This window comes from Heliangelus exortis, chromosome 3 (assembly GCF_036169615.1).
Source record: "Heliangelus exortis chromosome 3, bHelExo1.hap1, whole genome shotgun sequence".
NCBI classification, from domain to species: Eukaryota; Metazoa; Chordata; class Aves; order Apodiformes; family Trochilidae; genus Heliangelus; species Heliangelus exortis.
The window spans coordinates 11,636,469-11,660,530 of record NC_092424.1 but is presented as its reverse complement, the minus strand read 5'-3'; the positions used below and the strand labels follow the sequence as shown (position 1 = coordinate 11,660,530).

The 24,062-nt window shown below is 37.6% G+C and overlaps 1 protein-coding gene across 2 annotated transcripts in view; it reads left to right on the top strand.

The window, feature by feature from the left end:
• HEATR5B (HEAT repeat containing 5B) overlaps positions 1 to 22,973 on the top strand; it is a 55,045-nt gene extending 32,072 nt beyond the window's left edge. The window contains exons 25-36 of one of the 2 annotated variants that reach the window (XM_071739164.1): positions 49 to 230; positions 1,306 to 1,374; positions 3,528 to 3,707; positions 5,091 to 5,328; positions 5,931 to 6,191; positions 7,162 to 7,289; positions 7,481 to 7,625; positions 11,707 to 11,976; positions 14,210 to 14,434; positions 16,869 to 17,020; positions 20,195 to 20,408; positions 21,988 to 22,973. In XM_071739164.1, the coding sequence (XP_071595265.1) occupies positions 49 to 230; positions 1,306 to 1,374; positions 3,528 to 3,707; positions 5,091 to 5,328; positions 5,931 to 6,191; positions 7,162 to 7,289; positions 7,481 to 7,625; positions 11,707 to 11,976; positions 14,210 to 14,434; positions 16,869 to 17,020; positions 20,195 to 20,408; positions 21,988 to 22,292 (2,369 nt within the window). In that variant the 3' untranslated portion in view covers positions 22,293 to 22,973. The remainder of the gene's footprint in view (positions 1 to 48; positions 231 to 1,305; positions 1,375 to 3,527; positions 3,708 to 5,090; positions 5,329 to 5,930; positions 6,192 to 7,161; positions 7,290 to 7,480; positions 7,626 to 11,706; positions 11,977 to 14,209; positions 14,435 to 16,868; positions 17,021 to 20,194; positions 20,409 to 21,987) is intronic. The other variant, XR_011724936.1, reaches the window with a different exon arrangement.
• Positions 22,974 to 24,062: the final 1,089 nt, after the last annotated feature.

The window sequence follows — 24,062 nt, the reverse complement described above, 5'->3', positions numbered from 1 at the left end:
TTAGCTATCCTTTAAGTTACAAAATAATTCTTTCTGTTTTGTTCTAAGATGATTTCTTAGTACTACACCTCTCTGACCTTATTCGAATGGCATTCATGGCTGCGACCGATCACAGCAACCAGTTACGCATGGCAGGGCTTCAGGCTCTTGAAGATATTATCAAGAAATTTGCATCCGTTCCTGAGCCAGAGTTTCCAGGCCATGTGATACTGGAACAGTATCAGGCTAATGTGAGACCTCCTTTATAAGTTTGGGAAATTGTATACTTATGCCAATATTAGCTTTGAAAACATTTTTTAATTTCAAAAGACTTATGAAGAGATTTTTGTGTGTGAAAATATACTGAAGAGACTCTTGTATTTACTTTTTCAGATTTTCTTTTTTTTGTATCTATTCCTATTTATTGTAATTGAGTAGCTGATGAAAGTAAAACTTCATTAGCTATTGATTCTTGAAAGCCAAATATTACAAGTTACATTTAATTTTTGGCAACAGTAGCATTTCATTAGTAGAATTAGGAATTGGAAAATAATGCTGATTCAGTTCCAGATTGAATCTAATAAATCTGTTTTCTTGGGAGTTAGTGTATTTCTGTTTAAATTAAAAGTACAAAGGACAGGAATAGGAGCTAGGCAATTCAAGATTTATTTTGGGGTATTATTGCTTTATTTTGTTGCATACCTTAACTCTTCTACCTCTTTTGTCTTCACTGTGTCTTCAGGATCTTTGCAAATACTTTTTAAAGGCAGCTTTTTATCCTTTTCACTTACTCCCTTTTTCTTCTTCCTCCTGTAATGCTGTAACCATTGCTTCTGTCTTTTTTACTTGGTTCTTTTTGATCTAGAAAAATGCTGCCTCATAAAAACTGCCTGAAAGGCTTTCCTGTCAGCACTTGTCATGTTGGGAAATTTGTTGCAAACTGTACCGTAAACATTTGATTTTTCGTTGTTATTCTTTTGGACATCAAAAAATCAATTGGCTTCTTGAGCCCTAGCATAAATCGCACCTGTAATATTTCCATGATTAAAAGAAAAGTCATTGACAGGAGAAAGATTATACTATATACTTGACAAAAGTAGTTGAAGCTTAAAAAGACAATGGGCAAGCAGAAGATCTGGCTAGGGGTTTGTTGTTGTTAAAAAAATACTGTTGAAAATGTCTGCTAGACAGCAAGAATAAATATGGGGTGTAACTATAATGCCAAAATTGTCATTTTGTCTTGATTGTTCTGTATATGTGCTTGAGCCTTAAGCAAGGTGAAGAATGCTGTGTCACTATTATTTTAATTTTTCTTTGTATCAACAGGTTGGAGCTGCTCTGAGGCCAGCTTTTTCCCAAGATACACCATCTGATATTACCGCAAAGGCCTGCCAGGTACAGAGAAGAATGTTAAGACAGTATAGACCAAACTGATTTTCCTTCTCTTTGGAAGAAGGAGGAAGAGGAGAAGCAGTAGCAAATGGCTGAAAAATTTTGTAAACCTAAGCTGTAATGTTTTTGTGGTATCTGCTGAGTCTCCTAGTAATGTATTTTGTTTCTTAGAAGTGCAGAAGCCCATTTAGGGAGATATGTCAGAAAATATTTAGTCTTTTTGAAACCTACTATGTCTTTATGTCAATTCTGTATTTATTGCTGAAAGAAGACAAAAAGGAAAAAACCCCACCACTTAATAAGACCAATAGTAATGTGTTTATTGACATTCCTTTCAGTCTGGTCAAATATTTGAAGTACTAATGCTTTACCTTTAAACTCTGAACTACCATTCAGATTAATATTGTGGTTTAGACTTCAGAAGATCTGAACATTCTCATTATAAGTCACAGTGACAACCTGTCACTGAAAACTCCATGAATGATTTGTGTATGTGTGTGTGGGTTTTTTTCTTGTGAGTAGTTTTGTGCTACTGTAGTTTAAATCAGCTTTTGGCAACATAATTGTAGTAGTATCTGGTATGTGGTTTACACAGCTAAATTACTACAGTGGTTTAAAGCAGCAGGTTAATTAGCTATGCAAACATCGGTTTTAATTCAGTAAGTTTGTGTGTGCGAGTTTTGTTTACTAAATCTTGGTCTAGCAGGACTGTGATTTTGTGTTTTTCCAGCAAAATTTGTGAGGAAAGATTAAATAAGGCATAATTTGGTATCCATACATAAAGAATATGCTTATCTTGCGTTATGGGAAGTTTCTGTATGCTTAAAGCTAGATGAAGAGACAGTTTGTATGAAAACATACAACTTTCCTAATAACTTGAAAAAGTCTTTCCTATTCAACTAGTTTCAAAGAGAATGCATGTATTTACAGGATGAGATGCTTGGAGATCAGGTTTAGCTATTTAGCTTACTCTCCAGAAGTTGCATAGACAGAGATGAGCAGCACTGAATTAATCGGATGGTACAGTTTCCTGTCATTACTGAATCATTACTGAAGCTGCTGGCTTGCCCAGCAGCAGATGTGAAGCTGGTCTTACTTCTACTGTGAATGAATTACGGATTTGTGACACATTTTCAGCTTTTTGGACACTTTTTGTGTTTGTGTTTTCTTTTAAAATGTCCATCATTCCAGATCATGTGAGGCCCTTCCCCAAAGACTTTAATGGAACTGCTTCTCTAAAGGCAAAAGAAATAAACTGCAGATAGGACAAAAGCACCATGAAAAAAAGTTTGTAGAAACTAACCCACTTGAGTTCTGTAGGGTGTTTTGTTTTCTGTTCCTCATCCTTGTAGAATCACCAGCAGAATCAAAGCAAGCAGCTCTTCTGAAAGTTGTCCCTTTTTCTTTTTGTAGAAAAGCAGCTGCGCCAGAATTCTTCTCTTTCTGCCTTATATCTGGGCATGAATGTGTTTCAGAGAAGGAATGCAAATGTATAGGACTTGACAGGAGCAGCTTATCTGTATGATGTTTGGATTTCAAGTACCTGTTTAGGCCTATTTATTCAAAAGTAAAGTGGGGAGACACCCAATGTGCACCACGTCTGGTATTCCAGAATGTGGTACTGTTGGTTCCAGATCAGAGCCCAGTTGTTTAAAGAATTTTGTCTTGCTTGTTTCTAGGTGTTTTCTTAATGACCTGGAAAACATCTCATTAGTATGGAGCCTTAATATATAACTTGAGAGCTGTGGGTTTTTAAAGATGTACTTTTGTTGTTTGTTTCCACTTTGTATACTTCACAGTGAATGCAGTAACTCTTGAATGATTTAATCAGGCACTTGGGAACTGAATTAAAAAATAGGTATTACCTATTTATGAAGGTGTGAAAAACAACTTTTAAATATTTTCCATGTATGTGTTAAGTCCTATTGTAATATGCTTTGCAAATAGAGCTTTTGTAACCACTCATATGAGCAATTCTGTTACCATGGGTGGGAAGAAAAAAAGGAAAATCTCAGTTTTTTCTTATATTAAGTAGGAATAGAGCGTCTATTTTTTGTGGTGGTTGTATTAGTTTTTGTTTTTATATAGATTATTTCATTGAATAAGGTTGGGGGTTTTTTCTGGTGTAGAATGATTCTAACAACTTTGTTGTTTAGGTATGCAGTGCTTGGATAGGAAGTGGGGTTGTAAGTGACCTGAATGATCTCCGCCGAGTTCACAACCTTCTTGTCTCTTCCCTGGATAAAGTGCAAGCAGGAAAGGGATCTTCCAGCCAGCTTTACCGGGAGAGTGCAGCTACTATGGAAAAACTTGCAGTTTTGAAAGCATGGGCTGAGGTAAACATTGACTACTAAATCTTTAAAAGTTTAAAAATATTTATCAGTGTAATAGCAGCCTCACACCTCACTACATGAACAGTGAGCTGCTGTTACGCTGCAAAATCTTTTCTGTTCATCCTGTGAGCTTTGCACCTGCCCTCCTCCTCACCCTGCTGCAGTTCCAGTCCTGGGATATTTTCATCTCAATATCTTTGTTCCTCTTCCTGTCAGTCCATATTTACAGTGCTGCTTGGTTGTTCTTTGCTTTACTGCACTTTTTTATATTAAACTATACGCTCATACCCTATCAGATTTGGACTTTCCTCCTATCTTATTGCTTATAACTTAAAGAATAAACAACCTTACAATATATTCTGGTAAAATATTGCACTTAGTTTACCAGGAGTTTTTCATAGTGCTCATAATAAATTACAAACTTAAGTAAATATTGTTGGGGAATGGTCGGAATACCAGAAGTCCTCAATTATTTGCAGAAGACAGAGCTAGCACTACTTAGATTGCCTTGCTTTCTGAAATGTTGTTTTCATGCTATAAAAGTTCCACATATAATTATAGAAATAGTATTTTTAAATTGTTTTTAGTGTAGTACTTCAATTTTTTTTCATTAGATTTTCTCGGAAGTTACTTTTGAAATTACAAAGTAAATTAATAACATTTCAGCTGTGTCATGTTAACCACCCCATGCTGTAATTCTCAGCTTTGATACGGATTATCTGTTGTGTGAAGACACCTATTTCTATCCTGCTTCTTTACTAAAATGCTTATTTTTACTATATTTTTCTGATATTTCTACTTATTCAGATATTTACCTAAGTTTTTAAAAATCTTTTAATCTTCTCACTATCTATCAAAAGTTAAACGTTCAAGGGTTGGACTCGATGATCTCTGAGGTCCCTTCCAACCCAGCCTATTCTATGATTCTATGAAATGCTCTTGCATTCACATAACACATTAAAAGCCATTTGTATGTCTTCATGATACCTAATCTGCTCCCAGAAAGTGATAATTATGTTTAGTTTATTTCGTGGCTCTTACTGTAGCTCCAAGAAATCTTTACAAGGATGCATTGATTTAATAAAATCAGTTATGCCTAAATCAGTGTCTAAATAGAGCAGCAGTAATTGACACTTGTTTAGGAAAAAAATATGTAGCCAGATTGGAAAGTTTTAGGAAAGTTCCATTTATGCCTCTCAGTGTTATATACTGGTAGAAATAAAAGAAAAAATATTTAAACAAAGTATAATTCTACTGCAAGTATCTTTTCAGCAGTCATTTTCTGGTCAGTCATCTGTGCATGAAATCTGTTACTTTGATGTGGAAAAGGCTGCCACTCTTCTTAGGATCTCACAGTGTGTACTTCCATATTGCTTTTTCTTCTAGGTCTACGTTGTTGCCATGAAAATTAAGAAAGAAGCAGAGTCCAAACCAAAACGTGTTTTAAAGAGTACAGAGGAGGATGAGGATGATTTTGGTGCTGTAGATGAGTTGCCACCAGACAGTTTGATAACACTGGTACAACCTGAGCTGCCTGCACTGAGCCGTCTCTGGTTAGCAGCACTGAAAGATTATGCTCTTTTAACTTTACCAGCTGAATTTGCTACCCAGCTTCCACCAGATGGTAAGCACTAGATTATATTTTTGTGTTGTTGTAAAAAACAGAAAGAAACCCTTGGCTGAGACTTCAAAATGATTTTATAAATCATTCGGCAGTCTTGAGTTTTTATGCAAATGATAAATTTCTGTCTGTCTGTAATATGAATTTAAGTTTGAGCGTGGTTATTTCCTTCAACCTGGAAGAATGTATTCTTTATCTGAATTACAAGGATTGTTAAAACTATGTCTTTGTAGCATTAAGACTACTTTGATATCAAACGCATAAAGGATGTTTACTGTAAGAAAAAGATAGCCCTTGGGATTAGACAGGACTTAGTGTTTTACTGAGTTAAGAATGAGTGTTCTATATGAAAAACGCTGCAAGATCTGAGAACTTTGCCTGCCTTTCTTGCTCTCTGCTTATTGTTCCATCATGGCTGTTGCACTTATGAGACAGACCAGTGTTGCTCCTGTTGTATTTGGATACACTGTGGCTAACAAGGACTACATCTGAGTATGTATGTGACCAACTACACTTGGAGTAAATTAATAAATTTACAGTATGTGCTTTTTGCCTATTATTAGCAGAGAATTTCAGAATTTATCTTTTCTTTGCTGATTTAACAGGGGGAGCATTTTACACTCCAGAAACAATTGATACAGCGAGACTGCATTACCGGAACTCCTGGGCTCCCATTCTACATGCAGTGGCACTTTGGCTGAACAGTACAGGATTTAATGCTTCAGAGTCAACAGAAGAGACTGCTGCAGCCATGCCCAATTCACAGAAACATTCTACTTCCATTATGTTAAATCAGACACCTGGAACTCCACCTACCACTAAATCTTTGCCAGAGCTGAACAAAGATCGAATGCATTTAATTTTGGGTAAGATTTACCAGTTTAGAGTTCAGTACCAGCACATTGTGATAGGAAATGGTATAGGAATAAGAAAAAATAATGTTTTGCTTGAAATCTTGGAAGTTTAAAACATATCAAGTGTCTGGATAGTAATGTTATACAATATCTCTTGTCCCCTTCTCTCCATATCCCTCTGCCTCCTGTGTTCTTTAAATCTTTGACAGAATATTGGTTGGTGTGATGCTGTGATTTTTGTTTACATAATTGCTTTATTTACGTAATAGAATAAAATATGTAGGAACTGTTTTATGCTGTACTATAATTCAGACAATATGAAATGTTGTGTATCAGACAGAACTTGTGAGGTTATTAAAATACACACCCTCATAAAATCACAGTTCAGTAGAGAGTGAAATTTGACAAATCACATGCAGTACCTTTTGCATCTGTTTTTCATCTGTGAGTAGCACTGACTGTTTCCCTTTGTTGCATAACAGCTTTAAGAGGTGGATGTGATCACTTACTCTGAGAAATGCCAGCAATTTGCTGAGGTAGACATATTTAAAACCAGGGTTAAATGCCATAGATAGAATATGAATCTCGCATAATTTTTGAGGCTTAACTTCATCTCAATTATTTTTACATTTAAAGAGCTCAACAAAGTAGAACTCAGCTTACAGCTGAAGAATTCAGAAGTCCAACTTCAGATCTTTAAAACAAAGTGTGAATTTCTATTCACTAAACTGAGTTCCTTGCTGTCACTTTTTATTATTTTTCCTGCCAAGTTTTGAGGAAGATGTTATGCAGAAGAGAAAACTAATGCAGTTCTGCTGTTTCTAATACATACATTTTTTTTCTTTTCCTTTAAAGGAAGAATTGAGAAAAAAAATTTATATTTCTGAAGATGTTAAGAACTTGCTTTATTTATAAAGACATTTTTTTAAAAAAGCTTTTTTTTTATGATGTGAACATTCTTTTCAATTATTGTTCTTTTCAGGTGTTAGTATACAGTTTCTGTGTTCCCCACGACCTGAAGAGCCTGTTGAGCATGTTACATCTTGCTTACAAGCACTTCATACTTTATTGGATTCTCCTTGTGCCAGGATCCATATTGCAGAGGATCAGGTACTGTAGGAGCCTGTTGTAACAATCACTATTTCCTAGGTTTTGGTCTTTCATCTGTAACAATTACAAAAGCTGTAATTATTTTTCCATAAGAAAAGTATTTGCTTTGTGATAAGCAAGTGACATAATAGCTAGGAATTGTTAAGTCTTGATGATTTTTTTTTTTTAATACTAGTTTTATTTTACTGTAGCTCCTTGGTGTTGAACTCTTGAGTGTGCTTCACCGACTCCTCTTGACCTGGGATCCTCCTTCAGTCCAGCTACTGGTTACAGGAGTTGTCCAGCAGATAGTAAGAGCTGCTCAAGATTATTTGCAGGAAAAAAGGAACACCCTAAGTAAGATTTTTGAAAACATGGTTTGCTTTGCAGAATAAATAAGGTTTTCATATTGGGAATGGCACTCAAATACATTGAAGTGGTTATACATTAAAATGGTTATACTGAGGCAGGAAGTGCTGTGTATTCCACAGATACTCTGATGTAGTCATAATCATACCTCTTGATTTGTTAATTCTTGTAAGATGTAGTTTTTCTTCTCTGATCGTTGTAGCAATTACTCTTTTCATGTGCTGCTTTTCATTAATTTTTCTTAAATATGAGTGGTGAAAATCATAGCAAACATATCACTTAGGTCTTACTAATACCTTGCTCAGCTTCCTTAATATTTCTCTGTTGACTGCCTCCTACATTTCATTTACATTTTTTTCTCAAGTTTAGTGTTTTAGTCCCCACTGTAAGGTCTTGTGGCATGTCCTTGGCACAGCCAGAGTTCATGAGGTGAGCAAACTGCCACTGGAACCAGTGTGGAAAGTTGCCTGCCCAGGAGATCTTGCCAGGAAGTGGAGAAGACTTGCATCTGGGTGCTTACTTCACTGCCATTCAGGGTGTGTCAGCAACCAGGAGCTCTGGGAACAGGGTGTGTGAACAGGAGCAAAGCAGTTGGCATGGAAAGGCATACTTATGCAGCTCAGAAGTGCTGCTCAAGATTGTACAAGACTGCTGGAGTCAGCATATTGATGGCTGTGACCAAACAGCAAGACACAGTCTGCTCGCTGATGAACAGCGTCTCTGGCACATCAGAGGTATAAGTGTCTGGCTGGACATTCAGATGAAAGCCCTGATGTGACTGTCCTCCAGGTACTTGTTTGTGCAGCCAGAGCTGGAGGTGACATTAGTTTCACATGTGAGATGGGAAGGTGAGCAGATTCTGTGGTATGAGGCAGATGGGAGAATGCTGTGTTCTTCACAGAGATCCCGGAGGTGCAGGACCCCGAAGCCCCATGTGTGCTGGAATACAGCTGTGGAGAATGGGAAAGGGTGAAGGCTGCCAGATTTTTACTTGCAGCAGCTATAGATTTTATCTCAAGACATATAGTTGGAGAACACTATAGGGATCTGGCAAAAAGGGGAAGAGACACAATCAGACAGAATAGGTATCTGGGCTAGATGTCCCTCTTTGACAACTTGGGATTGATACCACTAAGAGGAAGCAGAGGATAATACTAGTAAGGAACTCTTCTTTTACCAGACTGCCTAGTGAAGAAGAGAAGGTGGGTGAAGCCATATTCAACCAGCTCAAAGAAGCCTTGCAATCACAAGCTATGGAAATATCATGAGAGACTTCTACCATCCAGATGTGCTGGAAAGGCAGCACTGCAGGATGCTAACAATCTGAAGTTTTCAGAAGTGTATGAGGCGCAGGTGTCTTTCATTACAGGTGCTGGACAGTCCAGATAAGGGAGGAACTCAGTGGATCTTCTCCTCATTAATACAGAAGAAATGGTTACAAAGGTTAGTGGTAGCTGTGGCCGTGACATAGTGATCCTGAGGGAAAGAAAGCAAGCAGCAGAGCAGAAGGTTGGGGCTGGCTGTGCAGACTTGGGCTTGTGTGGGGAGCTCGCAGGTAAGATCTTGCACTAAGCTTCTCAGAAGGGCAGTGGAAATAGAGATTGCTCAGCTTTGATAAAAAAACAGCTCATCCAAAAGGGCAGGATGCCAAACGAGCATGGCAGGAGGCTGTCTTGGCTGAACAGAAACTTTTGACTGAGCTCAGATATGACAAGGAAGTGTACAAATGGTGGAAGTAGGGGCAAAATGCCCTGGAAAACTACCGAAGACATTTGCTCAGGTCTTGAGGAGTGAAATTAGGAAAGTGATGGTTTGGCTGGAGCTGAGACTGGTGATGGATGTTAAGTGTTTCAAGAAGGGCTTTTGTAGATACAGCAGATGGCAGCAAGGAAATCTGAACCTGCTGCTCAATGGATTGGGTTATCTAAGGAAAAAAAACATCAGGTAAATTGAGGGGCTGTTACCTACTTTGCTTAGTCCTCCTGTGTCTCTATGTCTAGCGAGCAAGTTTAGGGAACAGAATTGCTACTCACAGTAGATGAGCATCAGGTTGGATAGAGACTGCTTAACTGAAAAGCTGGACATACCCTGGGACCAGATGGGATGCATCTGAGTGAGCTGACTGATGACATGCTAAGGCTGCTGCAGTCACCTTTGAAAAGTTGTGGTGCTCAAGATTGTGATACCAAATTGTGCAAGTGATGGGTACACTAGAGGACAGTGCTGCCTCATTGGGGACTCTTAAGTTTCAATGGAGAACTTGCTGAGGTTCATCAAAGACAAATGTGCATTTGGGATGGAATAACCTTGTACATTGGTATAGGTTGGGGGGCTGACAGTGACAGAGTTGCTGCATAACAAGTTGATGTGGATCTTTGGTGTGCCTGTGCAATGCTGAAGGCTCTGTCATTGGGCTGCATTAGAAATGCATGACCAGTAAGTAGATCAAGGGAGATGATTTTACTTTCAACTTGAGCTTGTGAAAATGCATCAGGAGCAGTATCCGGTGTTCTTTGCCCTTCCACCTCACCTTGAATAAGAGAGAGGTCAATAAACTGAAGGAAGTCCAGTGGAGATGGCAAGTGGTAGCAATGGAAATCCAGATGGGATAAAAGTTAAAAACTGGTAACTGAGAGAGTGGTGAAGCAGTAAAACAGATACCCAAGCATGTTGTGGCATCTTAATGCTTGGAGATATTAAAAACTGGACCAGTCCTGAACAGCCTGCTCTAGCTTCCAACTTGGCTGTTTGGAACATCAGATTGGACTGGGATATTTTATGGAGGTCCCTTTCAATTTAAATTTTTTTTGAGATTCTCCAAGTTGATACACTAAAATCCTGTTCTCTACTTTGTCTTTATTGAGTTTATTGAAATTAATTCTTTCTTATATCCCGCTTCTTTTGGTACGGTATTTGAGCTTCTGATGTTTTGCTAAGGTTTTCTATGAGTGTATTTTGTCAAGTTTGTTTCCACTTTATGTAAGAATATCCTTGATGAGGGCATTACCATCAGTCTAAAATCTACTTTTTGAGGTACTTATAGTAATCTCTTTCTTTTACAGAGCATCTCCCTGTTCGATCATTCCTTTACCATTTCTTTTAAAAATTTATATTGGATGTACTGTATCCATCTTTGCCAGAGAAATGTAGTTTCCTAGTGGCAACCTGTCAAATAGTTCATTGATACCTGGTCAGGTTAGGTCTGCCATGTGTTCTTTTACTTTGAAGAAGTGAAGCAAAACCCAAAGAATATTATTTTACTAAGAAAAATTACCATCTTAGTCTGGCACAATATACCATTGAGAAAAAACCCCAACCTGTTACCTTTTGTCTGTTTTCCACATAAAAACAGAGAGAGGATTTTACTGGAACTTGATGAACCAGCAGAGATAAAAATGTGAGCTCTGTTCCTGCATGTGAATTAATCACATTGTAAGCTGTACACCCCGTAAGTTGCGTTTTTGCAAATCAGCAAATGTGATAACACCAGCAATCATTTAAATTCATAGGAGCTCCATAGGAGTAATTCAGGCCAGCTCTGATTTACTGAAGCTGTTGCTGTTTAAGGGGAGAAGGAAAGACTGCAGCTGGCCAAGCTGCCATTCAAAAGAGAGACTTTTTGAACTGAATGCACTGAAATAGTGAACTCAGACATAGAATCCTACAATGCTTTTCTGTTCTCTTATTTCATAATCAGTCTAGGCTGAACTAAGATTTTGTCAGATTTTTAATAGCCATTAAATTACATAAAATGTTGTAATGACTATTTGACAGTAATCACTGTTAATTTTATAATCAGTTTTAAAAGAAGCAAAATAATTCCTGCATTTGTATTTTGTGTAAGTATTACTACTTTTTTTTCTAGTTCAAGATGGATTTTCAAGCATTGTTGGAATAACAATACCTCTAAAGGATTTTTAAACCCCTTTAAGTCATTCTAACTAAAACAGTTTAACATGAGCCATGTTTGTATCTTACTCTGAAGCAACCTTAATTTTTAACTTTTTATAGTATTTTGTGTAATCTTTGATGTAACTGTTTCCTCAGACATTTTTTTTCTTTTTTTCAGATGAAGATGATACTGAAGAAAAAGAAAGCCCTCTTACTTTAGGAGAGGGAGGTGAGAGTGGAGGTCTTGTGCCTGGAAAATCTCTAGTCTTTGCAGCCATGGAATTGCTCATGTTTATTCTTGTACGGCACATGCCTCATCTGAGTTCAAAGGTGTCAGATTCTCCAAGTCACATTGCTGCCAAATCCCACCTCTCTGAGGAAAGTGCTCGTCTGGTGGCTGCCACTGTCACTATACTCTCTGACCTGCCATCTCTGTGTTCTCCAGCAGGTAAGGTAATGTTAGAAAATACCTAGGAGTGGCTGCTGTAGGGAAAGCATAGTTAGCATATGATGCCAAAAGCAAAAAGAATACATTTTCACAGGATACTTTAAGGGTCATCTATTGAAAATTATGTTTAGGTTCTATAAGAAATTATGAATTCAGGCTTTTCCAGTGAGACACAAAGGAAATTATTTGATTTTAAGTTTGCATGTGTGCTGCAAGTTTGCTGAGGAAATGAAATCTATATTACTGTGATTTGGTTGTTGTTTCCCCTCCCCCCCCTCCCCCCCCCCCCCTTTATTCATGATTTTGCAACTTCTTGGACAATTTTAATCATATTGTAAAAGAACACAGACATCTCAGAGATCATTAAATTCCTATGAAGTTCATGAAAAGTAGCAGCTGGATGAAAAAAATCCTACTGAGGAAAAAAACAGCACAGTTCGGCTGTGATACACTTGGTTTTGCAGCCGTTGGCTGTCAGTCATCCCAAATGTGACTCTAAACTAAATGGAGCTTTCTTCTGCCCAGGGAGACTGTCACAAAGGATATGTGTGAACTAGGGTAATTGCACTGAGTGGAATTCAGGGGTAAAGGACACCATTGCATGGCAAGCTGTGCTCTTTGAGTTTTTTCAGAGAACAAATTGCTTAAGAGCTGTCTTGTGGATCTCTGGGAAGTTTCACACACTGATGTAGATAAGAGATTTTAGAGGTTGATGTCTTCATGAGATGCATGGTAAATAACATATCTGGAAAAAGTCATGCTTGGGATACAAAATGCACTGTCTTCAAAAAGACAGTTTGTGTCCTACAGTTCTTTAAAAAAGACGTTGAGCTGATGTGGACTCCTACACTGTCTTTATTTGATTCCTGGTTCTTTTTTCTTTCTCCCCTTTTTTAGGGGGGACAGCGTGGGATGGGGAGAAAGAGTAATAGTACTACTTTTGTGTTGACTGGAGTGAAGGCATGGCTCCAGTTGGCTAGTGAAAGTAGCTCAGAAACTCAGTCTACAGAGACTGACTGCTAGAGGTTTTTTTTTTTTTTCTCTCATCCAAAATATGTAGCTAGCTCATAGCTGTAGGGGAGGAGGTGATAGTACATGCACACAAATTTGTGTTAATTGAGCCTTTAGATGTGAGGGAAGGTGTCATCAAAGAAAATTCATCACTGTCTCTGACTGAATGGGGGTTTTTATTTCTTTCTTCAAAACATGAGCATCTTTCAGTCTCCATTGGACAAGATCCTGGGCAGTCTGATCTAGAGGAACTGCTGCTTTGAAAAAGGGGGCTGGACTAGATGACCTCCAGCAGTCCCTTCCAGTCTTTAATTACTCCCTGTATTAATTGCCACAGAATTCCCAGAAGTAGGAAAGTGGCAGGATTAGTGTTTCCACAGATGAGGAAAAACGAGGAGTTGGAAAGATACAGAAACAGACTTAACTGTCTGAAGTGACCACGTAGCTGGATATTACATGTCTAAACCCAACTGCACTCTTGTTTCAGTCCTACAGGACCTGGAAACCTACATGCATTATTGAAATTCCTTCTAATAAAGTTTTGATGTATTTAAAGTCAGGTCATGTGTTAGTTGACCAGTATTTCTTGAATATGCCTAACTTGCATCTGCAGGACTAGCTGCACAAAACATCTAGATGGGAGTTGGTTTCTTAGAAAAGCAGTGCAGTAGGAGGAGGATCAATTTGCCTTTATAAAGTAGCCAGATGGCTACAGCTTTTGCCCAGGATGCGAGATACCCAGATAACTTCTTTACTTTGCTCCTGGGCTTGTGCCACAAACCAGCTTCCTTGAAAAGTGCCTTAACTTGGTGTGTATGCCTGTTTCCAGACCTCTTGATTACTTTGTAGGGCCCTAGCAATATGCAGATGCTGTTTGAACATAGTTAACAATCTGGTTGTGTTCAATATGATTCATACCATGCATCACATTCCATGTAGGGCAAAACTTTAATAGCTTGAATCACAATTCATGACTTGACAACAACATTTCAAGTGCTGGCTTGTGTGATATGTTATGATACACTTTAGCAGTACTGATGAATGAATTTGGTGAAAAAATACTGAATGGCACGTATCATTTGTTATCTGAATTGCAGTTTATCTTGATGCTTCCTTTGCCTCCTAGCCATATATATACATCTTGGGAAAACTAAAAGAGGCTATTTACCACACTTGTTGGAATAATTAACTTCAGAAAATCGTCTTTTTTATTTTATCTTAGGTTGTATGACAGTCTTACCTACTATCTTGTTTCTGATTACAAAAGTATTGAAGGAAACAGCAGTAAAATCATCAGATAATCAGGTCCCACCTCCAGTCAGTGCAGCTCTTCAAGGGATAAAAAGTATTGTTACTCTTCCAACAGTCAAGACAGATGGAACTCAGAAACAGTGGACAGGTCTTATCCGCAGCACTCTGGCATCCATCTTGGAATATTCTCAACCTGGTAAGTGGTTTCCCACAGCACGAGAGTCAAAGAACTGTTTTGCTATAATGAAAGGGTGAGTATTGTATCTCTCTATAAATTCTTCATGTCTGAAGGTTGGGTATTAAAAATGGGGATGAAATTGCTTGTGAAATTGAAGTGGGAGAAAGCCTTGAGTGCACCAAGCATAACTAATCAGTTACTTAAGTTGTGTTGGAGACAGGCACAACATTGGCTTTAAAAAAACAGTTACATCCTGGGAGTTCCCATCCGAGGTTTCTCCTTGTTAGTCTGTTTCCTTTGACAATATTGATCATAACCTCCTGTTAAAAATTTTGCATTTTGCAGTTCATCTTGCCAGCCCACCCTCTCTCAGATCCTTTCCTTAGGGTATTTTTCTGTGCTGGACTTTCTGTTTTTAATCCCATTGTGATGTGACTAATTAATGCTTTAGGTTTTCCACAAGCCTTCATAGGTCTTCATAGTTTCAGCTAGTGGCTTGTCACTAGAGCTTGAAAATCTACCTTCTGGTGTCAGTCTACTTTTCTGACCTCTGCTGAATGCACTGCAAATAAAATCTAAAGGAGTTCCAAGAAGAATTCACTTCCTGGACCATGCCTTAATTTCTGTGGCTACTGGCAAATCTAGACATATTGGCACGGCCTGAGCAAAATATCCTTTTCACCTCTCCTTTCCTCTTCCCACAGAATACCTGGTAGTTTAAGGGAAAGGTAATTTTAGTTGCAAAAACATTGTTTGTAGAGAAACTAACCTCTTTACTGAAACTGTAATTGTTCAGAACTGTACATGCACTAGACACCTTGAATGAAACCTCAAGAAAAATGACAGTGTATCTTTTACATATTTGCTGACACTATTCATACAGTCCTAATTACAGTGAGTGTTGAAGTCAATGAGTGTGGAGACAGCAAGGAATAATTGTGGCAAGGTTCATACTAGTGTTGGATATTCACATAATTATGAGCTTCAGTGGTGAGAAAAAAATCCCACCCCTGCCAAAAAAATGTTATCCACCAGCAGGGTGTTCACTGTGTCTCTTTAGAGATCTGCAAACTACTACTCAAAAACTACTCAAACTTTTAAAACTACTCTCAAAAGACAGGCAAAGATTTTTCATTTGCATAATGGTAGTTCAGCCAGAAAACATCCCCTTTACATCCCTAAGCAGCCATTTACAGAGTTTGAAGAGAGACTTGAATCAAGTTACTCATGTGAGAGGTGGAGACTGAGTAGGTTATCATAAACAATCCTGACAATGTCTGAAGGGAAAGTATCAGTAGATTTGTGTTAACCAAGTCAAACTTCTAATTTGATTTGTCACATCAGCTCTTGTCTTTCAGCCTTTTGTTACTATAAAGATTTTGCAGTCCTTCTTTCTAGAAATATGACTGGCTTTAGGCTTTTCTTTTTTAGACTTCAGGAAATCCTCTTGGTTCCTTGCAAGAGTGTATGTTTTCCTTTCCAGTCTTCTGTGGAGTGGGACACATCACACACATAAGAATCTAACCAAGGTCTACTGCATGTGATTTCAAGTCTCATAATTCAATAAAATCTAAACAAAATGTAAAGTAAAAAATAAAAAAAACAAGTGACATTAAATACTTGGAGTAGTTTTTTTGAAATGAGGTTTCACATCATGGCAAAGCCAGTCAAGTGACTAACAGACATCTGTTAAGGGCAGTGATGTTGTTTTTCTTTTTTTGCTGACTTTATATCTCCTGTTCTTTGTGCCTCTCAAGGGAAAGCAGAACCAACCTGACCAAAAAACCCAGCAGAACAGTACATTTAGTATATATATTTACTAGTAATTATATTTTTTTTCTTGTTAATGAAAATTGATGAATGCGATCTGTGAAGACAGAGCTTGTATAAAGAAAAAAGGATGACAATGGCAAAGACATGTTACATTAAAAAAAAGCAGGAAATGTTAAAATAGGGCTGTTTTTAGTGGTGACAGGTAGCTATCAGATTAGCTAGTCTGTTGCCTGAAACCTCATGTTAAGTAAAAGTGGTTGTCATGCTGGATATCATATTCTTACTCTGATACAGATTAAAAAAAAAAAAAGCAAAGTGTATTTTAAATGGGAAAGGATTTAAATAATACATTTTTCCTCTTTGTTTACACAGAGAAATATAAAAATTTACTTGGTCTGAGAAAGTGTGGATGATGTTTTTTCCTTTATATTTAAGTTTCAGAAAGCTTGCTTTACTTCTGTTAAAAACAACTACTAGAATACAGTTGCTCAGCTTTTTGTCAGTCAGTATTGGAAAAGTGCTTCCATAGTAAGTAGATGTGTATTTGTATAAAGCTGCAATAATTTCAAGGACATTTATTTCCTCTTTGTGAGTTTATCTGTATTCACTGGCTTTTACTAAATAAATTCTAAACCCTTTATGGAGTAAGCTAGCAGCATATTTGTTTTTCTTGTTTCAGAAGCCTCTAAGCCTGTTCTTGATGAAGTAAGCATACTTACAGCTATTGCTCTCTTCCTTTGGTCAGCAAGCACTGAAATAATTGGAGTGCAGTGTTTACAAAATGGATGTATGAACAGATTTAAAAGTGCATTAAATTCCTGTGATCCTTGGGTAAGATCATGTTATAGGAATGTGAATGATGCATAGCTGAGAAAAAAATTATATATTTACTGTGTTTCCTGAATGTTTTGTGATACCTTTACTTCAGAGACAGACACTGCATGTCAAAATAACTAGACTTTTCATTATGCATTATAGAAACTTTTTACTATGCCAAATAACACAAATTAAGTGTTTCTCAATAATGTGTTCATGCCTTGTGTTTTTATTGCATGTGACTTGTAGCTTTTAAGAAACAAAAAAACAACTTGATATGTAAAGTATTAGCAATTGAAAAGGCTAGGTACCAGAGAGTGGTGACATTTCTACATTAATGCTGATCTTTTATAATACAAACTAAAGGACTTTTTCTGTAGATAAATCTGCAGCCCACAGTTGTGATAAATTTTACATTGGTGCAAAACTTGTGCATCTTTTAAATGCCCATACAAAATTTGGTTTGAGTGCCAAAATGAAGTCAGAGAATCATATCAGAGAATCACGGAATGGCTTGGGTTGGAAGGGACCTGAAAGATTATCTAATTCCAACCCCCTGCATGGGCAGGGACACCTCCCACTAGACCAGGTTGCTCAAAGTGCCATCTAATCTGCCCTTGAACACTTCTAGGGGTGAGGCAGCCACAGCTTCCCTGAGCAGCCTTGTCCAGTGTTTCACCATGCTTACAGTAGATAATTTCTTCCTAATATCCAATCTAAATCTCCCCTCTTTCAGATTAGAACCATTACCTCTTTCCTATTGCTACACACCCTAGTAAAAAGTTCCAGTCCAGTTTTCCTGGAAGCCCTCTTCAGGTACTAGGAGGCCTCTGTAAGATCTCCCTGGAGCTTTCTCTTCAGTCTGAACAACCACAACTCTTTCAGACTGTCTTCACAGAAGAGGTGATCCAGCCCTTTGGTCATCTTCATGGCCATAAAATGCTGATGTGTTTAGGGTCCCAGTGAGGCATTTAAAATCCTGTTTAGACGTAATACTCTGCATCAGAACTGATGTCATGGACATAAAAGTCATAGAATGGTTTGATTTGTAATGGACCTTAAAGATCACCGAGATCCAGCCACCCTACATGGGCAGGGACACCTTCTGTTAGTTCTGAAGCCTGACTTTGGGTGGAAAGCTACTTAAAATTTTGGTGTGTGAATAGAAATATCAGTTGCAGTAAGCAAAAACTTTTATATCCTGCTGTTTCACAGCTCAGTATGTACCCATGAACAGGGTGAGAAGTACATCTTTACCCACCACCCTGCTGGAGAGCTGCCAGCGAGCTGGAACTTACCACTGCTTTTGTAATTTACAAGAGAATGCTATGACAGCAGCCAGATTGTCTCCTGGCTGATGTGCAGAACATAGACTCTGTAATACTTGTGTGTTCATTCTAGTTTTTTTTAAATATAAAGCACTCATTGTTGGGGTCCATAACTAGGCACATGTTTGTAACAGAAGCGTAAGTTTGATTGCACTGAAAGTATTGAACCTACTACAGAACAGTCTCTTCTAAAGAAAATACTGCTGCCTTGTAAGAAACACAGAAGTATTTTTTAAAACAGTACCACCTGCAAAAGCCTGAAAGGTATCATGGACCAGAAAGCTGGCGAAATCAATTTTATTTTGCCCCAACAAAGGAACTTGGTTGAGTCTTTTTTCTCTCAGTGCTAATGAGTAAGTTTTACTTACTTCAAAGTGCCTTACACTTTTTGAGGAGATTTTACCTCACAGGAGCTTTTGTAGACCTCTATGAATGCAGAATAGTCAATAGATTTATATTATGTTGAGGGAATAAAAAACCTGAATGAAATTCTGCTGTCAGGTGCCATCTGCCCTAAAACTCTTATTTGAATTATGCGTGCATGGAAGAAGTGAGACTTTTACACCATATTTTGAAGGCTATTAGTCTGTTATAAGGAGTAAAGTTTAAAGAATGTAGACAGAAAGGGAAGGGAATTACTTGTAGTGGTGTAGAGAGACAGAGGAATAATTTGTCGATACTGGTCAAAGATTATGTCGATTATAGCATCAGATAAAATATTCTACTGGGAAGCTCTGTTAGAAAGTGCAGAAACAGTATTCTGAGAGGTGTTATTACTGCAGGCCCTAAAAATTCACTTGTATAGAAAACTTCAGCCATATACTAGTGAATTAACATTGACCCAAGCTGCATAACTTGTATATTCTTACGCTTAGTTTTAATTATCTATAATTTTTATTCAGTATGTTTGTTTATGTATATGTTTCTGGTCATCTCCAGATCTCTTCACAGACCATTGTGCTCAGAACTACTTCCTCTAGAATGTTTCTGTTCGGGATGTGCTCAGAAACTCATCTGTTGAGACCCAAGTGCAGTTTTGAAAGCACATGCAATGTTTTATTCTCTCATTTGTTGTGGGGCTTTACTTTTTCAATAATTCTGGGTTATTGTGTGAGATTTTGGAGAAGGATTTTTGTGCACCCAAATAAAATGCATTCATAAGTTCATCTAAGCAAGATAATCAGTGAGTGATTAGGGGGGTATAGAAAATAGAAGGACCACAAGCAGAGGGTTTTGTGAGCTTACTGCATGGATCACTTGTTACACTCCTGTGCTACTACCAATATGAAGTGGAGAATGAGAAGGAAGGACAGACCTGCCACTTGGCTACACCCTTGGCTCATGTTAGAGTAATAAGATCATTTGAATCTCCTTTGAGTCATTTTTATGGGCTATTTAACCCTTCTGAGATTGGAATAGCATTTCATGATTTTGCAGATACATTTACAATTAGTGCTGGTAGTTCTGAGCATAGAAGTTGTAGTTCTGGAACATTACCTGTCTTATGAGGAAAGGCTGAGAGATCTGGGGCTGCTTAGTCTGGAGAAGACTGATAGGGTGTAAAAATCTGATGGGTGCATGTCAAGAAGGAGGGGGCCAGTCTCTTTTCAGTGGAGCCCTGTGATAGGATGAGGGACAATGGGCACAAACTGCAACACAGCAAGTTCCACCTCAGTATGAGGTGTGACTGACACGTAGGACATTAATTAGTCCTTTATTTTCTCTAAGTTCATATTGTTATTGCTATTTAGCACCTGCATGTTCTTTTTCATATACATAGATAAGAGATAAGAGAGTTTATTAGAATTCCCTCGGTTAACAAATAACTTTTAGGACAATGTATTTATCTTGATTTGATTAGGTTCAAGCCAAGTGTTACCAGCTTCTGCTTTCTGTGTTCCAACACACCAATCGTGCCCTGTCAACTCCATATATTCATTCATTGGCCCCTATCGTGGTTGAGAAGTTGAAAGCCGTGGAAAGAAGCCGCCCGAATAACAACCTGGAGCTTTTAGCAGTTCAGGAAGGAATTAAAGTCCTTGAAACATTGGTTGCCCTTGGTGAAGAGCAGAATAGTAAGTATTTAGTTTTTCTAGAGAAATGTGTAATGCTAATATAGAATGTGGAGCATTAGAAATTTTGCAGGTGGGAATTAGGTGATAGTCTGTGCAAAATGTGTAATTTCAATAGCAGAAATCTGCATGCATGGACTCATAGCACAAACAATGTGGTATGCTGTAGCCTTTGTATTCCTGCTGATTGCAGGAAAAAAATCCTGATCATGAAATGCAGTAGTGAGTTATGTTTTTTGTTCTTCTTGGAAATGAGTAGTTCATACTGTTCAAGTTTACTTTTTTCTATTGTTAACTTTTATTTGTTTTAGCAGACTCATCATTTTTATCTGTTTGCTTCTGCCAGCTCAACAAGAATTTATCTAAAAAGCCAAAGAAATTGAATGGTACTGATGAGAATATCTTGAGGCAGATGGGGTCTTCTGTTTGCTTCAGTAGATAGTATAAAGTATTTATGGATTATCTTTCATTTAAGTTATTCTCTACTTGAAACAATGCATTTTCTAAAGATTTCCTCTGCCAGACATTTGGCTTTCAGTGTTTGTAAAGTTCCTTGTAAAAATACTACTAGTTTTTGTTTATGTTTGTGGGTTTTTTTCCCAAACATAGTCCCTTGTTGGTATTTCTCTCCATTGATGATAAAACACTAAATGTAATTGAGCCCCATTCTGCTTCTGGCACAGTTGTTTGAAATATATTTTAAATGAGAGAGTAACTGAAGTGAAGGAGGAAACAAAACATCTGTTTTTTTACTAATGTTGGCTGGAGACAGTCACTCCGTGAGTATGAATTTAGTTAAAACCTTAGGTTAAAATCATTAGTACTCTGATAACCTACACAATTTTAGATAAATGAGTTACCACTAAAGTTTCTCAACTTCTTTGAGATAAAAAAAAAAATGTGATTAGCACGTTACATATTTCAAAGACATACTTGTGTCCTTGCTTTATAACAAAAACTAACCCTGTTGCTTAAGTTCAGTTGCTTTTCTGTTCTAAAGATAAACACTTTTGATCCCTGTGCCATTTTGGGCTGTGGCCTCATTAAGTTGTGCTTGCCCAAGAATAGCTGTGGTGCTAATTTTTGGATTGGAATCTTCCAGGAGGGAGTAACATAGCAGACTTCTTCATGAACACTTGCATACTAACTGTGGTTCTTTTATGCTTATTTGGGAGCCTGATACTCAGATTCCATTGAGTAATGTTTCTGTTTGCTTGAAAGTGATTTGAAATCCTTTTAATATGGTAGGCACTCTACACCTTATGATCTTTTAGCAAAGATCTGCAATGAGATTGTGCAAAGGCATCTCTAAGGAAGTTGCCAGGAACAAAATAACTGTGCTGAACAATAATAATAATAGAAGCTTGAAACACAATCCTGGTAAGAAAGACTTGAGTGACCAGAAGACAGGAAACCGTCTGCATTTCATTTGTTTTTTTATTTGATAATTTTTTTATTACAGTGTTGTCAGTTCTGGAAACAAAATTACCCTTACTAGTCTAGCAACTGATAAGATCAATTCTCTGTTGTTTTCTTCCTGGATATGGTTATTACATTTAGGTTTTTTTCCTTTCACTTTTAGGAGTGCAGTTGCTTGCCCTTCTCGTTCCCACTCTGATTTCCTATTTACTGAATGAAAATGCGTTTGCTTCCGCATCTCCAGCTTCCAAGGATCTTCATGAATTTGCACTTCAGAATCTGATGCACATTGGTCCACTTTACCCACATGCTTTCAAGACAGTAATGGGAGCTGCTCCTGAATTAAAAACACGTCTAGAAACTGCAGTCCGAGCAAGTCAGGCCAGCAAAGCAAAAGCAGCTGCTAGGCAACCACCACCCACAGTACATTCCACCCCAACAATTAAACTGAAAACTAGCTTTTTTTGAATTACTTTTATTATTTTTGGACCATTCAATAGTCAGAAGCGTTACATTATTCCTGATGTGTTACTGCATTTATGTCTGTAATTTTGTGTAATTTGTATGTGAAAGGCTAATAGAGCTTTGTGCAATTACTTGAAATCCATGCATTACAAGGGAAGTGATCTTACTTGTATTTGTATAGGTTTTTAGGAAACTGAATGTGATGATATTTATGAGTTTGTGTTATAAATTATCCATCAAAAAAAAACCCAAAACAAAAGCCAACAACCCACCCTATTAGGTATCTGGCTAAATAGTTTTATTTATTTTTAAAAGCTACCCCGAAGTTTTGAGTGGCTTTTGAAACCTGGTGATTATCCTGCTGTTGTGCAAACACTACCACAGCGGGGATGGAGGGAAACAGGGAAACTGTTATGCAGTGTTTACCATGTATCATGGAGAGTTTCAAGCATAGAATTATGTACTTTTTCTTTTTAAAAACAAAGTTGGAAAGAGGATTGTCAGACCTTGTAGATCATTTCAGCTTGCATGAAAAAAACCCCAACACAACTGAAGATAATTCAGCCCTTCTCAAGGTAAAGGATCAAGCATGCTGTCTTAATAAGTTGTCCTTATTTATGTGGTGTGTATTTTTTCAGGTCCATTTCCATGCTTGAAAATTAATAAAATATGCAAAGAATCTAATCCCCTATCTCTTCTAAGATATATGTTAAAGATTGCATTGGAAATTGAATTTCTAAAGAGAACTGCCTGCTAACTGTGTTTTTGTAGGTGTAGACTTTGGCTCTTGAAAGGTGTGGTATGTATAGCTGTCTTCCTGTTGTACCAGAACCTGGTTGAAGTGCTCCTCTCTGTGTTCAGACTCCTCAGTGTTTAACCCTACTGCAAGATTTCAGTATCACTGGGTAACAGTAGTCCTAGGTAAAGTTTCTGCTCCCTGACTAAGGAAGCGGAAGACAAGTGAGAGCCAGGCTCTTCCAGTTTTTACTTCCTCTGCCAGGCTTTTCTTTTTTGAAAAGCACATGGCTCCTCACTTCTGAGTTTGATCTGCAGGTTTTGAAGCTCAGAGCTCAAGTGCTTTGCTGCCTTTAGAGGGCAGAGCCAGTGACTCTGCTGCCAAACCTCATCCTTCCTATAGCCAGAAGTGCACAACCATGTATCTTCTTGTGTATACAAGGCTGACTTACGTGAATTTTTTGACACTACTGTTGAATTTATGGGCTTCTATAGGGATCTTTCTATACAACTTGCCCTATAGAGCCACATAACAAGAAGCCACAGCTAGGTCTGTTCAGTTTCATCTCTGATATTTTTTTCTGGGTACTCTGTAAAAACTGTGCATTTCAAAAGCTTTTACTTTAACCCAAATAAAACAAAGGGATAGTAAATAGAATTTAATGTGATTAGTAGTTAGATGAAGTACTTGTAGATTATTTTTGCAAAGTCAGTAGCCTAGTCTCTTTCTGTAAGACCTTATATAATCCAATCCTTTGAGAACCTATGCAAAATGCTCTCTTGCCGTGCTGTATTTTGTGTGCAAAATATGTAACATAAAATCAAAAATGCTTTTATTTCGCAGTGAATATTTTAGTACTAAAATGAAGACACAACAAATGGTGCATATTCTAAACTTTCTAATGTTACTTTCATAAAGACTTTGTTCCATTGTCCTACAGGAGTTACAGATACATGCAGAAGTAAAACCCAGTATGTTGTACATGAGAAAGTAATTTCACTACTTTTCATCTGTGTATGTGTAGTGGGAGTTGAATT